Here is a 15,798-nt window from a genome sequence, read left to right as displayed (position 1 = left end):
ACTCCATCTTGTGATCACAGAATCACAGAATTGTAGGGGGTTGGAAGGGACCTCAAGAGATCACGGTGCCCAACCCCCCTGCCAAAGCAGGTTCCCTAGAGCAGGTTGCCCAGGTAGGTGTCCAGACGGGCCTTGAATATCTCCAGAGAAGGAGACTCCACAACCCCCCGGGGCAGCCTATTCCAGTGCTCCGTCACCCTCACCGTGAAGAAGTTCTTGCGCATGTTGGTGTGGAACTTCCCCTGCTCCATTTTTTGGCCATTGCCCCTTGTCCTGTCCCCACAAACCACTGAAAAGAGGTTGGCCAAATCCCTCTGTCTCCCACACTTCAGGTATTTCTAAACATTAATAAGATCCCCTCTCAGTCGTCTTTTCTCCAGGCTGAACAGACCCATGATGCTAAGTCCATGTCTTCCTCACGGTAAATTTCCAAAGAAAAAAGGGCAGCATAGTGGGGCAACAATTCAGTGGAAGCTACAGATCAAATTCACAGAGACTTGGTCTTCTGTCTTTTCTTGATTTGCATTATGGGCAATTTCAGGTTCTTGCCTGTGTAGGGGGTGAGCCGTTCTTTGGCTCCGTCCCTTTACATGCCCTGCTGATGTCAACATAATTTTGGTGTTGGAGGGGCTTTGTGGAGCAACTGGACCAGCACATGGGGTGGACACAGGCTCACAGGCATTGTTTTGAGAAATGCTGATTCTGGACTGTCACCTTTTTTTAAGGAAGGTAGATGAAAATCAACATATTTCAAGCATTTATCTGTGGGTGTGTTTTGAAACACGATCGCTCCCTCTCCACCCAACCTGAGTCAAAGGAATCATGTTTAGGCTTGTGTCAGCACTCAGTGTCTCAGTGCAACTACAGTAATGCGTTCCCAGCTGGAGTTCACTGACAAGTCAGGCAGAGATGTGCCTTAGGAGTTGGAACTGTCAGCAGAATTGGTATGTTAATACCAAATGTGGGTATAACCAAGCAGATACTCTGCTGTCAATGGCCCCATGTGGATTTCATCAGCTTGGTGAGAAAAGCCTGTTGAAAAAAAAAAAATGCCTGCCAGTGGGGTTTTGAAATCTGCAGTAATGATGTGTGTTGGCATGGGGAAGGAAGAGACCTGCAGCGGGGAAGGTATGCAGCTTTTATTACTGGCGTACCTGTTCTCCCAACAGTCAGTTACGTGGATCTGGTGCATGTGTGTGAAAAAGCAACATCATCCCTAAAGTAGGATCCAGGCCTTAGGCTCATGGTGCAACCTGCTTTGGCTGGGAGGTGCTGGTCCCTCTGTCTGCCTTCGATGCTTCCAGCACACTTGAATGCACAGAGACTGCTCATTTCTACTTTCCCCTGAGCACGTTTTTTCAATGCCAAACAGCAGCCCTATCCTCCTCTGAGACAGTGTGTTATGAGTACCCTTTTCCTGCTTTGTTTCCTTGCTTTATTTCACATTCTTAGTGCAAGAAACTCAACCTGAATCCTTATAATTGAGATTAGGTTGTGGAGAAACTACCTCTGATAACCCCATGATCTTCTTGACTTTCAAATGTGTAACTACTGTTTTCATGGATTCATTGACAGAATGACTCAATGTGCTATGTGCTTGCCCAATATGAGAAATCTTGTTCCTTCAAGGAGTTCGCCAAACAAGGGCAAAGGCTGCAAGATGGAAGTTAGAGAGGGAAAAATATGGGATGTTGGACAAGTTACAGTAAGCTAGTCCTGGTTTCTAAGAGATTGAAAAATGGACAGGGTAGGGTTCTTGCATGCACATCTAGAGTGTTTCCTATTTGAGTGCCGTATCACAGTGCCTGTATGGAATTAACTTCTGTAAATTGAGTGTCAACATACTTAAAAACAAATGCCGTGGTAGCTTGAACGCAAATCAACGTCAAGCCTTAATGAATTCTAAAGGGGAAACAAATGAAGAAATAAAATCTTTGTCCACTTTATCGAGTTCCACCTAATTGCTAGACACTGACAAAGGTTTAATTTTCTTCTTGGAATATAGATGCTTGCTGAGGAATGAAGAAAAGACTGCTGGAAGAAGGATAAAAGCAAGTGAGTTGTTTTGTTTACTGTAGTATTAGGCTATTCTTTGTACTTCTATTTTATTATTTGTGCACTTTTTCTGTAGTTGCCTAGCATTGGCTAGTGTATGAGGTTATAAAACAAACAGCTGGAATTATATTTGTGAACATGGCTGAGTTCTCCAGTTCAGCAGGCAGTGGGGGAAGACAGGAACTTTGAGATGTGATGCCTGGTTTAATCATTGTAAGCTTGGCTGGGCAAAGGCAGCTTTGCTTGTTACTAGGATAGCAATCAGAAACAAAAAACAGTATAACAGAAACTAGCCTGTGTGTTGATACTAGCTAAGACACCAGAGCCATCAATCTTCATTTTTCCAAGTATAAACGGTTCACAGGAGGTCAATGAATAATTTCTGTCTTAAAATCAGGCTGCACATTTGTCTGCCTTATGCAGACTTGAAACTTTCAACTTTCCATCAATGAAAAGCAGCCACTTGCACAAGTTATTGTGGAAGTAAATGAAACAAAGTCATGAAGTTATTGGATAAAGATGGCTCAAGCTCACCCTCTTTGAAAAAAAAAATCCTTCAATACTGATTTTTACTCCATAAATCATCAAGTCAAGAGCAAAATTCCCACAGGTTTCTGCAGCAATAATATAATTCTATATGCCAGTGGGGGGGAAGCTTAAGAAATGATATTGCTAAGCTGAGTCTGCCACCTTAACTCTGTACTTTTGTGCATTAATGTGTCTTGAAAAATATATTGTTTTTCATCTACAATATATTGGGCAATTCCATGCTCTTAGATATGCTGTGTATTCTGTACTTCAAAGAATATCAAGCCATTCTTTATGCGCTTCATCCATGACAGGCAAACTTGCATCCTGCTTTAATGATGCCTCACATTTTTCCAGAGACAAAGCATGTTCAGGGAAGAACTGCAGAGCACAGCTGAGCAGAAGATGGATGCTGCTATCAGATCAGGGTATTATGTTGTTTGCTTTCCAGGCTGGCACTTACTGGAGCCTGTTTTTTTGGCCCTTTAGGCTTTAGCTCTAAGATGCCAATTTAAAGACCATTTGCTTCTTAACGCTACCTTACGTGCTCAGTTCTCCCTTTCCACCCCCTCCCAAGGGACACACAAAGAGTGGGATGATAGTGTGCCTAGGGGTGGGTGGGTGTAGTATGTGCTCTGGCCCCTGGAGTACGGAGGGCTCCCAAGGTTCCCTTAGTTTCTCAATTACTGTTGCTGTTCATTCTCTGGGTGCCTTTCACAACACCCAGACGTAGCACTTGTGGGTAGAAATACTTCAATTTTTGTAGATGTGTACAATCATAAGCTGAGCTATTGGAAGATAAGCTGCAGCCTGGAAAGGGTATATGCTGCCTCTGTAGGGTATGCTTGCCCTTCTCTCTGTACCTAAATGACACCAGTGCGTACAAACACTAGTTTGGTGCTGTATTCGCATTGCAGGGTGAAACTTGTCGGCAAACACTTCTTCCTGTGCTTTTTTTTTTTGGTGGGGGAGAAAATACTCTAAGGCTTGTCAGACTGGCCACTGGCATTTTTTTCTGAACAGCAAAAGCACATTGGTGGGTTCATTTGTCTCTGACTTAGGCAACTTAGCTCACAGTGCAGATGAGCAGTGGTTTTATTTGATAACGGATTGTAGCTTTGAACCTCAGATGTTTTTACAAAGAAAAAGTGTATGAGCTGCAACTGTCCTCAATGGCTTCTTGTCACACAGGTTTCTAATTGTATGCTGGTATTGACTTCTAACTGCCTGAAACATGCATATTTTCAGCATGGATATGGAAATGTTTAGATTGACTTGTTGTTCTGTGTTCTCTCCTTTGTTGAAAATCTGATTGCATATCATTGGACAAATTGCCCATAAGCATCTCAGTAGTATTCTATTACACAGGAGTTAAGTAGCACTAAAAGGAAAAAAAAATCTCTGCTAAGAGAGGCAATTCAATCTCTGCATTGGTGTCTAACATGCAAAAAACATCCCACTTCTTTCACTTGGCCTTCATGAATGAGCTCTGCAGGCATAAAGATTGCCTCGCATTTTTGTAAAACTCTCTAAGAAGCGTAGCATGAAGCTGTGACTTTGGCAGATAGGTGTGAAAACTATAATGCACTTCTGTTGTAGACATATGTGCTTTCAGTATCAAGCCTATGCTAAAGCAATCTAGGCTGTGTTCTTTGTAACTCACGTCCCAAACCACTTTCCTATATGAAAGCACTTGGTACACATATGGATGCTGAAATGATCTCGTCAGCAGTTGAGGCTGACTGAAGTCCAACTAGAGATTTAAGGACCTTATCTAAGGAGTAATTTATTTTCCTATGTTTCCTGTTAGAAAATGGGAACTTTTGCATTGCAACATAAGAAATGTTTCATAGGAGGATGTTCTCAACTGCCCTTTTTGCTTTGGCAACACCTCCCTTACAATCTTTACTTAACCTTTCCCAGACTCTTTTTAGAGGCCAGTGGATGTTCTCAAACTGTTTGTATCTAGACTGTGATAGGCAGCATTAGCTGGTGATTCAACCATGAGCTTCCCACAGCCCACATCATAAATGAGTCTGGATTTGGTCACCCACAAGGCTGCTGCTGCTGCCTTCTTTTGTAATGTTATTTCACCGGAGATATTCAAGTACTGATGCAACTGTCAGTAAGCATCCCGTCTTTTTTCTCTTGGTTACAGTGAGAATTAAAGGACTTGTAGAAAACTTCTGCTTTCATAGGGTGCAGTTTGTGCTTTATGTTTATGTATATTTGTGCTTTATGTATGTATTAATGTTATTAACTGCTAAGTGAGGTGTCTGGCTCCATAAGGTGAGGGGAGCTTGAAAAATGATTTTCGGAAACTGCATTTACTGAACTGACTGAATGAAGCACAACTGCATTTTTCATTTCTTAGACTGTATGTAATGCAACAAAGCTTTAAAAACAAGAATCAATTCCCTTAGTAGAAGATATCCCCCCTGCAGGTTTTGGTTTTAAATAGGTCATTTTTGAAAAATGTTTACATCTCATTATTTCTAGCACACAGATGTGTTCAGAAGATAGATGATCTGTTTAGGTAAGTAATATAGTTATATGAGAGAAAATGTGGTAACTGGCAGTGACTCCTGTGGACTCGTAAAGTGAACCATACCAGAAGCCAACAGGGAGGAAGTGAACAATATATATGAAGGGAACAAGGACTTTTCAGTTATCTAAAATGAAGCACAAATGCTGATAGTGCTCAATAATGATTAATATATCAAGCTGCTTGAGGTAATTGGGACTTCTCTCATTATCAGAACAGATGTCTCCTTTGAATATATCTAAGCTCTTAATCTCCATACCCTTAGTGGCAGAGTTCTACAGGTTAGTCTAGTATTATATATATGCATAATATTCATGAAGTTAAGTATATCTGCTGTTGTATATAAGTTGTTCCACATTCAGTTTAAACTGTCTGGTTTTTGCTTTGACTACCATCTTAGTTTTGGAATATAAATACAGAGCATTTGATTTAATATTCTCATGTTATTCATTGTTTTACAGACCAAGACCAGGGTCATAGTCCTGTCAACATTGCAGAGTCTAATCTTTCTCAAATTTATTTGCATAGAGACTTCTGTGGTGTTTCTTACAGCAATGTTAACATTAGTAAAGGCAGCTGCCAGTGATGTTACTGCTTTAGGTGTGGCACTTTACTGACTTTCTGCATACTTGAGTTTGATATAGGGCAGGATATCTACAGATATGAATGCCACGCTCTTCTCTAGGTATACCCGCTGCTCACAGGGAACAGGGGAAATGTTCTCTTCAATCACAGGTGAAGTGCTTGAGCGATTTTAAATAAAGAATTTGCCTCAGTTTTTTTAATTAAAACAGCTTAGAAACTGCTTGAGCAGTGTGCATGCTGCAGTGATTTAATTAGGCTCATGTCTAAACCAGTGCTGCTACATGGGAGTGACTGAGTCCCCAAAAATCTATCACTACAGGCAGTGGCAAACATTTGAAAAAGGTAGCCTGTATTAAGTGACAAGTGTCTAACACTGTGGGATGTTATGGTCAAACCTGGACTTGGCAAACTGCATAGCTGGGCTGTCCCCAGAAGCAAGCTACTGACTAAGCAGGAGTCAAGAGTTCTCTAGTCTCTGTGGGATAAATCACTGTGCCACACCTGGATCCCTTCTTGCTCAACCAGCCCTCAGTGCTGACGGTTCAAAGACAGTGTGTGCATTCAGGAGCACCATCAACACTGAATCCTGTTTTCACTGCATTCCCACTTGCGTTGATGAAAAGAATTCTCCAGTGGAAGCCACTTCTGTTGCTGGGATTACTGGCTTCAGTGCAGAGGGCAGAACATTCCCTTTGTCCTAGCTGGATTATGTCGTTACAGATGATGGTGATGAATGTTATAGGCTAGCTGGCCTCTTTGATCCCCCATTTTCATGAATGGGAAGAAGTTAATAGTCTTATTGCTGTGGACAAAATTAACTAGAGAGAACTTGATGCAGGAGGTTTGGAATAGTGAGAATACAAATTCTTACAATGCAAAGTAGCTTTAGATAAGTTTGACCGTAAGATTTAAGGGACAAAAATAAATGCAGACTGGAAGTATTTGACCTGTGCTTGGTCTGCTTGAGGGTCTGGAGGTGATTAGGAATCATTCATGAGTGATGAATCGCTGCTGGAGAGCCAAACTCCAGTAGCTGAAATCTAGAGTGCTCGTGGCTCCTTGTTTCTTTCTACTCTTGTCAGCAGTAACTGTTTATGTGGGCAGTGCCTGGTCTTTGTTCATGGCTCGTTAGATTGCTTTTACTCATCTCCTCTCAAGGACGCTGCAAGTCTTAATTCACTGTGCTTTGTAAAGATTAAAAGCCGTACTATTATTCAGTGACACTCCAATTAAACTGTAATGACTAGGTGTAGTTATTTCCTAAAGACTAATAAAAGACTGGAAATAAGTGAGGGGCCAAGATCCTACAGAGAATTTTTTTGCTATTTTGAGCAGGGTAAGAAATGAAGGAAAAATGCAGAAGGGATTTCTTTAATCGATTACACCATTTTATAGGCATTGGAAAACCAATGCATGCCCTGAAAAGAATGTATATCCTGAAAGCGAGTCAGATTGTTTCAATCATCTTTCAAGTTGCTAGCCAGCTTAAAAAGTGAACTTGAAACACATTTTTATGCTTTTGCTCAGTTGAGCTCACAGACTCTCCCTCCAAACACATTCTGTCACGAATTGTTATTTATGGGCCTATGTTTTATTTGTCATACAACTCATTTTCCCTTCTACTGCTAAAGCTCTGTTTTTCATGTTTCTTGGAAAGCCAACCTATACTGCTTTACTTGAAGTCAAACAAAAATCTGAGTAGCTTTCTCAATTAATACAGAAAAGTCAAAATCTGCAGGCCACTCCAAACAGGAATAGAGGAACACAAGAATAAATTAAAGCAGCTGGTGCATTGCAGCCTGGAACCACTGGTTCTTAAGTTGTCATGTTTTTGTCAGGCACCACAACAGATTGGATAAAGCTAACGTTTCCTTGTCCTGAATGCAAGAATATGTAGAACTACAGAGTTGAGAAGAATCTATTTAGGTCTCTAACACTATGAATTAAGGAGCAACTTGAGTTGAACCTGTTCTGAACTGACAGCTATTTACCTTTAAGAAATAAATAAAATCTAGGCTTTAAGTCCAACAACTTTTTTTAATAGGTGTACTATGTTTGGATTTGTGTCTTATTGTTTCCCCTATCCTTTTAAAAAGGAAGCCTTTGCCACTGTTTATTTTTAGTTTTATTTTTACTAAAGTTGCCCACAGAAGCTGTGGCTGCCGCATCCCTGGGTGTATTTAAGGCCAGGCTGGATGGGCTTTGGGCAGTCTGGTCAGGTGGGAGGGGTCCCTGCCCATGGCAGGGGGGTTGGAACTGGGTGAGCTTTAAGGGCTCTTCCACCTCAAACCATTCTAGGATTCTAAGACAACTCTTTTTGTATTTCTAGTAGTAAAGACAAGTTGATCAACTTCAGCATTTTCATCTTGGAAAATTAACTGTCCTTTACTTTTGCATAAGGATATGACTCGTTTAACCTTTCCTCAGAGGTCATCTGTTATGAATGTATCTTACCTACTGCATTTCCCTGAACTCTAAAGTAAAATGTCTTAAAGCGTAGTACCCAAAATGGGATGTGGTACCTCAGATGAGGCCTTAGCAGACTGATCACCTTGGTGTCTTACAGATGTAATTTCTTTTAATACACGCTGAAATAAACACTGCCTTTGTTTATCTGTTGCTAATATCTGTTCCAACTGAGCTGCTGTAGCCCTCAGACCTTTTTTGCTTCTTTGTCACTATCAGATCCTCTAATTTTGTACTTAATTCTTTGTGTACTTAATGTATTTGAAATTATTGAATTTTATCTGAGTATTTTCAGACCATTTCTCCATTTCTCAAGAGCTCTCTGATTCTGATTTCTCCCCTCCAGATGACTTGCAGCTCCTTGCAAGTATTGAGAAATCTGGACAGTCTGGAAGTGTACACTCTTCTGCTATGCAGGCAATTAAAAGTAATCTCAAATAAAATCCATTCCAGGGGAGGCTACTGCAGTGCCTCAGTTCAGTCAAACAGGCAATGGTAGCCTTAACATGAGTTGTTTCACATTTATGTAATCCTTTAAAACATTTCCATATCAGATGTTAAGATCACTTCCTTACTAAGCTGCTCATCATTCTACTGCATGAGAATATTTCACTGCTTACTCTCTAACACCATGCCTTTCAAAAGTCATAGGGTCTCCTGTATTCCTTTATTCCTTGGATTCATATCCTGAGTTCTTCCTTCCTGGGCTCTGAGTTCCAAGGATTTTTCTCCTAACTTGAAGTTGACACGACTCAGTAAAGAAGCATTTTTAGCATAATGACCAGTGTTATTTCTGCAGTTTCCTACTTTGTGAAAAATACATGTGGCATAAAAGTGCATTGAACGCTTCACAGAACAAACAGAAAAGCAAACCCTCTACCTGCAAGTAGGGTAAAAAGGGAGTTGGAACTATTTCCAGCACCTCAAGGGCTGTAGCTTTTCCCAAGACTCTTTACTGCTGCAAGGTTGCATAAAACACACTGGATGCATATAAGAGAAACTTGGTCTTTATCTTGAAGATTGCAAAAGTAAGATGTTAAAGGAAGGATGGATATTATCTGTTTTTTCGTGGAAATGAGAATGAAAGCACCTAACCTATGGATGGGCTGGGGACAAGTTTATGTACAAAAGGTTAACTATGGACCTAAGAATGCAGAAAGTGAGCAGAAATGTTTTCTTCTCCAACAAAGCAGGAGTCAGCCTCCAGGATCCTGAGTATCAGGAAACATGTAGAAGGCCATTCTTTTCCAGAAAGGAAACAGATTATTATTAATGTGAGACAATTAACCAGGTCAAGATGCAAGCAATGCTGAGCCCATTATAACCTCATCATATCCCTTCCTCTAGGATTTCTATTTGAGTCTTTGTTTTCCCTGCTTTCTCTTGATGTTTTGAAACAACCAAGGGTTGTCGCATCAGCAAGCGATGTGTATTTTATTTGGTCCAAATATATTACAAGTGACCAAATCTTGCATTGCATTCAGTAACTCTTGACCTTGCTGACCGCGAGTGTTACACCAGATGTGACCAAAGCTGAACTTGGCAATTTTACCTCGTAGAAGATCTGTACTTACTCTCTCCTCAGTTTGTTTCCATTTAAATGTGAGCAATCAGTAACTTGTTTCTTTTCTACAACTCCTTTTTGTTCAGTTCCTGATTAGGACAGATGATAGACTGAAACAGGAAAATATGCCTCTAGTCACCAGCTCAACATAACGCCTGTAGAGCTACTCCTGTCTTGAAAAATTGAGACTTGAGACAAGGCGCTTGCTCTAGAGCTTGCATGTTTTCCCACTGCAGCAAGCGATTTGATTCTCTCATTTATTTCCAAGTCAACATGTCATACCAAAGTTTTTATGTTGTATCTACAATTAAACAAATGTTAAGCTTCTCGCTACTGCTTCTGCCTCAGATGTGTAGGTGGGACATGACTTGGTCCTAGAAAAAACGCAAACCCAAAGCCAACCCAGTTGTGCTTTTAGCTCATTTTAACCTTTCTGTCCTGTTTTAGTAACTGTCTCTAAAACAGATTGCATCAGGGTCAGCAGTTTGAAACTGAGAAATGGTATTTATTAAGACAGGAAGATTGTATAGCTACTTCTGTGCAAAATGTTTCTCAGGGTTCCCATAAGACCAGAATGATAATAGATATGCAACAAGGAGGAGACGGGGTGTGTGTGTGTGTGTGTGTGTGTGTAAGAATCAAGCGCTTGTTAGGAGAACCTCTCTGGTGGTGCTTTGTTGAGACTAAAATCATACAAAATAGAATAACCCTCATATGCCTGAATAAGAGGAATAAAAAATACTGCAGTAATGACTGAACAGTTGGGCACTTATATTGCAAAGATGTGGACCCAGGTCTTTCAAATGAAAGTGAAGAATAAATCAGTGATTTTTTTTGTAGTTTTCATATAAAAAGAACAAATTTCTAGAATTATTTTCTTCAGTTTCTACTATTCATCTTGGGTAATTAACATTTAAAGAGCTTGTCCAGAAACAGCAGGAGGTTTCCAAAAAACCATTTACACAAAGAAATGTTTCCATTTGTCTTTTTCCTTAACTACATTAAGGGACATTTGACATTTTTACAGGAAGCTCTCTGATTCTCGAGAGATTGAGTTAAAACAAATTTATGTATTACACAGAGGAAAGAGTTGAGAGTAGGGAGAGGTGTATGGAGAGAGGTGTAAGAAATATGAATGAAGGCGAAAAGCATTTGACCCATTCAGCAGTTGAAAGAGGATTAAATCATCGCCTCTTAAACTCTAAGCTTGATATTAGCATGTATACAATATCTGATGTTTCACTTTCAAGCAGTTCTCAGCTAGTGCTCTAACCCATAAATCTTCAAAGCATTTTGCAACAGAGTAAATAATCGTTATCCTAATTTTATTGATGGAATTTTTTTTATATTGAGGTGAAGCAGTGTACTTAAGGCTGTCTAACAGCCAAGAGTCAGGAGCAGGACCCAGATTTCAAGCACTCTGAAAGACAGCCATGGATATATTACCTGAGACAAGCTATGACTCACCTTGACTCAGAGAATATAGTTTGTTTTATTAAAAAAAAAAAAAAGGCAGAACAAAAACTTGAGGTTTGCTTTTGTGAAAATAACTGAGAGAAGTCGGAAGATTAATATTTTGAGATGAATAAAGGCAATAGGTAGAATAGTTGACATTCTGTTATTAATGTGCCATTACACCATTACTGAAAAAAAATTAGAAAGCATCTATTTTAGACCCCAGGCAAAAAAAAAAAAAAGAAAAAGCAAGACCTACTGATATTGACAACATTGAGAAAGACATACACATCATTTGACTGGGACTTGTTTTCTTTCCTGTTTTTATGTTTTTATGTAGTGAAAGTTTACTATCAATTCCACACATAAAAAGCAGAAACTTACTTTTATTGTTCTTTGTTTTTTGATAATGAAAGCCTAATATTTGAGCCTGAGTATTTCCTATGATTTCATGATTCATAGAGTTAAAGGTTTAATAAAGAACCATTATATAGCGCAAAAACAAAAACAGCAAAAAAAACTTTTAAAAACAATGGTAACTGATATCCTGGCTGTGATCCAGCCTCTGCACTAAGATCCTCCCCCTCATATCTACCTCTTTAGTTGATCTCTTCTCACTTGAGGATTCCTATTTCTGATTTTCTGTTTGTTGCCCCTGGATTTTTCTTCAGACCACTTACCGTTTTGCCTTCTATCCAGAAATTAACTCTGCTAGTATATACTTTGAATGTTTTAAATTGTTTTTTCTTTTTTGAATTAGGGCAAAGGGTTTGTTATACAGTCAGTGTGTCAAGCTGTTGCACTACACAGGTTGGTTTTAAGGCACTCCTTCCAAATGTGGAAAAGTGAACTGTCCCTGAAACAAATGGGAGGTTTCAAACAGCGAGGGCAAAGTTTACTTTGGGTTTTGTACTCTGAGTGAAAGATTTCATGAAAGATTTTTCTCTTCCTTTCTTGAAATTTATATAGCTTCTGGAAATAACAAATGGCAATTCTGCTCAGGTGAGGAATTAAAGTCAGAGAACCTGTTCGCATGTTCAAAATCATCACTTGTTTACCAACTTGGTGGATCGGGCCTGTTTTTTAAAAGTGACAAGTCAATATAATCTTTATCATTCACTTCCACTGACTTAACCTTAATAAAAGGTAATCCTTGGCATGAAACCTCTTCACAGCAAGCTGGTGCTTTATAGAAAAAGACCACTTGGGTGCCAAGTTTCCCTTTAAGCAGGCCGTGGAACATCAGAAGTTATCTGTGCTATGGCTCTTTGTGAGATTACTCACAAGAGACCAGTCACTTTTGTGGCCATCCATGCATTAATCACCACAACTCCGTGTGCAATAGCGATAGGCTTATTTGCCAGCTATGCCTAAGTAGTTGACCTCTACATCCTCTAGTATGTGAAGACAGAGCTTAGTAACACTAATCCCTGCATAATGACTGTGCTCATTTGTCCAGCCTATAAATAACCCGAGCAATAATTTAATCTCTTACCTTAAAAAGAGCAAATCTTGGTGTTGGGGACCTCCTAAACAAATAAAAAGTAACCAGTTAACCAAAAAGGCAATCCTACTCTGTCAGCAATCCTACCCTGTCAGAGCACCTGTTAGAAAACACGTTACTTTTACTTGAGGACAAGCAAAGTTGTATTCATCACTGGCATTAAACTTAAGTGCTTTAAACCCAGCTCTGATTTTTTTCAAAGACATTTTTTTTCCAAAACAATTAAAAGCGTATTTCTAAGGAGCACAGGCATATATCACTGTAAGAACATCCTCATGAACAAAATGCTGATGATCATGCCATTCTCCTCACAGTACTCCATTTCTTTCATCTACAGTCAAAATACCTTTTACATCTAAGGAAAATTGTGAATTAGAGTCTGTACGTGCTGCTGAAAAATTGATCTCCAATTATCGAAAGGATGGGAATGACTGAAGGAAGGGGACTACTAATGCGAATAGCTGTGTCTGTACTTTCATGGTATGACAAATTGTCACTTCAATAGAGAAATATTCTCATTTTGTTACCAGCCTGGTATACAGCAATATGATTAGGCCAAAACTAATTTGATTACTGAAATATTTTCCCAAAGATTTTAAGCTTCTCGCTTTTCAAAGGGGTTTTATAGAACTGATGGCTACAATTGAAGTTCATCCAAAAACCTCAATGTTCACTGAGAAAGGCTGCGTTTTTAAATTCCCATTAGAGATGCCAAAAATGTGGCTTCATTCATTCATATGAGAGACGGATGTGAGGTCCCATATCAGGTTTGTTTTTATTGCATGATTTCAGTCTCTATGTGAAAAAAAGATGCAGGAATACCTCATTAGCATTTGCCCAGGAGGGCTACCAAAGGAAAACAGGCTTGTAACAAAGTTACCCTTTTAATTACTCTTATTTGACTGTTATTTTGCTCTCATTTTATCTTGTTTGGTTCTTATTTTGGATGAGTAGAATCACTATTTCAGTAGGAAAAGGGGATGTGCTTTGCCATTTCAGAGAATTTGAAATTTGGTTTCAGTCTGAATTTGAATTGGAAATTTGTGATGAGTTATTTGGAAATGTAGGGTGTTTCCCATGTACTGTTATTTAGGGAACTGTGACAAATATTGCCTTAAGTTGCCATACGTGACACGTAGTAGCATAGTGGTGATAACATACCTTATAGCCAAGGATGCGCTGAGGTGGCTCTGCAGTCTTTGCAACCGAGTTGCCACACTTGGGAGACAGTCTGTGGAAAATGGAGCTTCTTCTGGTACCGAGACTGTTTGGTGTGCTTTTTTGTTTGTTTGTTCTAAAAATACAGCTTTTTGGAGAGCTTCATTGTTGAAAGGCTGCTTGAGCTGATAACTTCCCAACTTTCCCTCATCAGTGTCTGTAGGTAAGATGTCCAAGGACTGTACATTTCACAGCAGGAAACTGACAGCTCCCCTTTTCCTGTCTGGATCCACATTTTCACTGTTTTCTGCCAGTTACTGCACCTCGCTGTTGGTGGAGGCCCAAGACGGGCATTTTACCCTCATTGTCCCCATTTTTTTTTTCCACTTATTTCCCTCACGGGCAGCAGCACACAGCCCGGGGAGGGTGGGCAGCCAAGCGGTGCCCTCAGCAGGGCGCTCCGAGCCGCTTTCCCCCCGCGGTTCCTCGGGTGAAAGCGGGCGTGTGGGGGAACGCAATCACCTCAGGGGCCGTGGCGACCGTTAACGGCCGGCCCGAGGCGGCGAGCGCGCGACGCCCCTCACCCCGCCCCCTCCCCGCCGCACGTGCCCGCCGCGGGCAGGCTGTGCACCTCACTTCCGGCCGGCCGCCGGAGGAGGGAGGGGTCGGGGGGGGTGCGGCGCATGCGCGGTGGCGCCGCGCACCGGCGGGGCGGCTGCTGGCGGCGCTCGCGGGAGCGCTCCCTGCGCCCCCCCCCGCCTCCCGGTCCCGTCCCGGTCCCCGCGGGGCCGCGCCCGCCCCCTGCCGCCTCCCCCCTGCCGCCTCCCTCCCTCCCTCCTCCCGCAGCGGGGCGGGGGCGGCATGTGAGGCGGGGCCGCCCCCCTGCCGCAGCCGCTGGGCACCGGCCGCTCCGCTCCGTGCCTCCCGGGGGCTCCGGGCCCCGCTCGCCATGAAGAAGTTCTCCCGCATGCCCAAGGCGGAGGGCGGCGGCGGCGGAGGCGGTGGTGGCGGCGGCGGGGCGGCGGGCGGCGGCTCGGCGGGCGGCGGCGGAGGGGGCAGCGGGGCCGCCTTGGGCAAGGTGTTCGCCGTGGGGCGCTACCAGGTCACCGCCGAGGAGCTGCTGGCCGAGGGTAACGGCGGAGGGGGGGCGGCGGGGGGGTTGGGGAGCCGGTGGCGGTGCCGAGACCCCGGGGCTTGCCCGGTGCCCAGGCCGGCAAGGGGCGGGTTTCCCCCCCACCCCGCCCCGGGGCTCGTTTAGGGGCGGCGTGCAGCCCCTGGGGCTGTGCTGGGTTTGGGGTGGCGGAAACCTGCGGTGGGCTTTTGGCAGCCCGGGAAGAGACAAAATAACAATGATAATTAATAATAATAATGAAACCCTGGCTAGTGGAGCACGGTAGGTTTTTAGCAGGGTCACGCGTCAGCTGGCAGTGCCAGCAGCTCCTGGCGTGAGCGCCGCTGGCCTCGCCGTGCTGCGGGTGATGGCAACTGCCCTCACAGCTCCCGGGCAGGGCTGGGGTGGTGGCAGCCAGCTGTGCTCCGCCACCCGGCTCGCCTTCACGGCCACGCGTGGGTCCTGCCACGGTGCTGGTGGCTGTAGGTGCTGCGGGCCCCACGGCTCGCGTCCCAGGGCAGCAGGCACTAGGCTGGTCCCAGGCGCTGGGGAGGTGATGGGGTCTGCAGCCCCACTGCCCGGGGTGCTGGGGATGCTGCCATCGGTGTCTCGAGGATGCGGTTTTAACAACTGCGTGTTGATAGCGTGAGTATCGAAAATAGAAAACGTGGTGGCAGTAGGTAGGTTTTCACTGCCGTCTTGAGAAAGTTTTAGTACGGCGGAATTGGCGTTTAACACTTAGAACAAATACAGTGTTCTGCACCTGATTTACAAAAATGAGGTTAAGGCTTGGCCAGCTATGTCCGTGGTTGCCCAAAAAGATGAGA

The 15,798-nt window shown here is 42.7% G+C and overlaps 1 protein-coding gene and 1 long non-coding RNA gene across 9 annotated transcripts in view; one reads left to right on the top strand and one right to left on the bottom strand.

Moving 5' to 3' along the window:
• Positions 1-14,401, bottom strand: part of LOC308194933 — a 60,705-nt gene extending 46,304 nt beyond the window's left edge. For all 6 annotated transcript variants that reach the window (XR_013951076.1, XR_013951077.1, XR_013951078.1 and 3 more), the window contains exons 1-2: positions 13,864-14,401; positions 12,694-12,727 (exon numbers count right to left, since the gene is read on the bottom strand). This is a non-coding gene — a long non-coding RNA (uncharacterized lncRNA). The remainder of the gene's footprint in view (positions 1-12,693; positions 12,728-13,863) is intronic.
• Positions 1-15,798, top strand: part of BMP2K (BMP2 inducible kinase) — a 105,024-nt gene that overhangs the window by 24,744 nt on the left and 64,482 nt on the right. Inside the window, exon 1 of one of the 3 annotated variants that reach the window (XM_080591455.1) lies at positions 14,635-14,990. The exons of 1 other annotated variant lie outside the window; for it this stretch is intronic. In XM_080591455.1, coding sequence (XP_080447581.1) covers positions 14,810-14,990 — 181 coding nt within the window. In that variant the 5' untranslated portion in view covers positions 14,635-14,809. Of the gene's footprint in view, positions 1-14,634; positions 14,991-15,798 lie in introns of those variants that run through there. One more of the 3 variants, XM_080591454.1, reaches the window with a different exon arrangement.

Source organism: Anser brachyrhynchus (genome assembly GCF_964034855.1).
Source record: "Anser brachyrhynchus genome assembly, chromosome: 4".
Classification (NCBI taxonomy): Eukaryota; Metazoa; Chordata; class Aves; order Anseriformes; family Anatidae; genus Anser; species Anser brachyrhynchus.
Note: the sequence above shows the minus strand (reverse complement) of the source record. Positions and strands in the feature narration are given on the sequence as shown.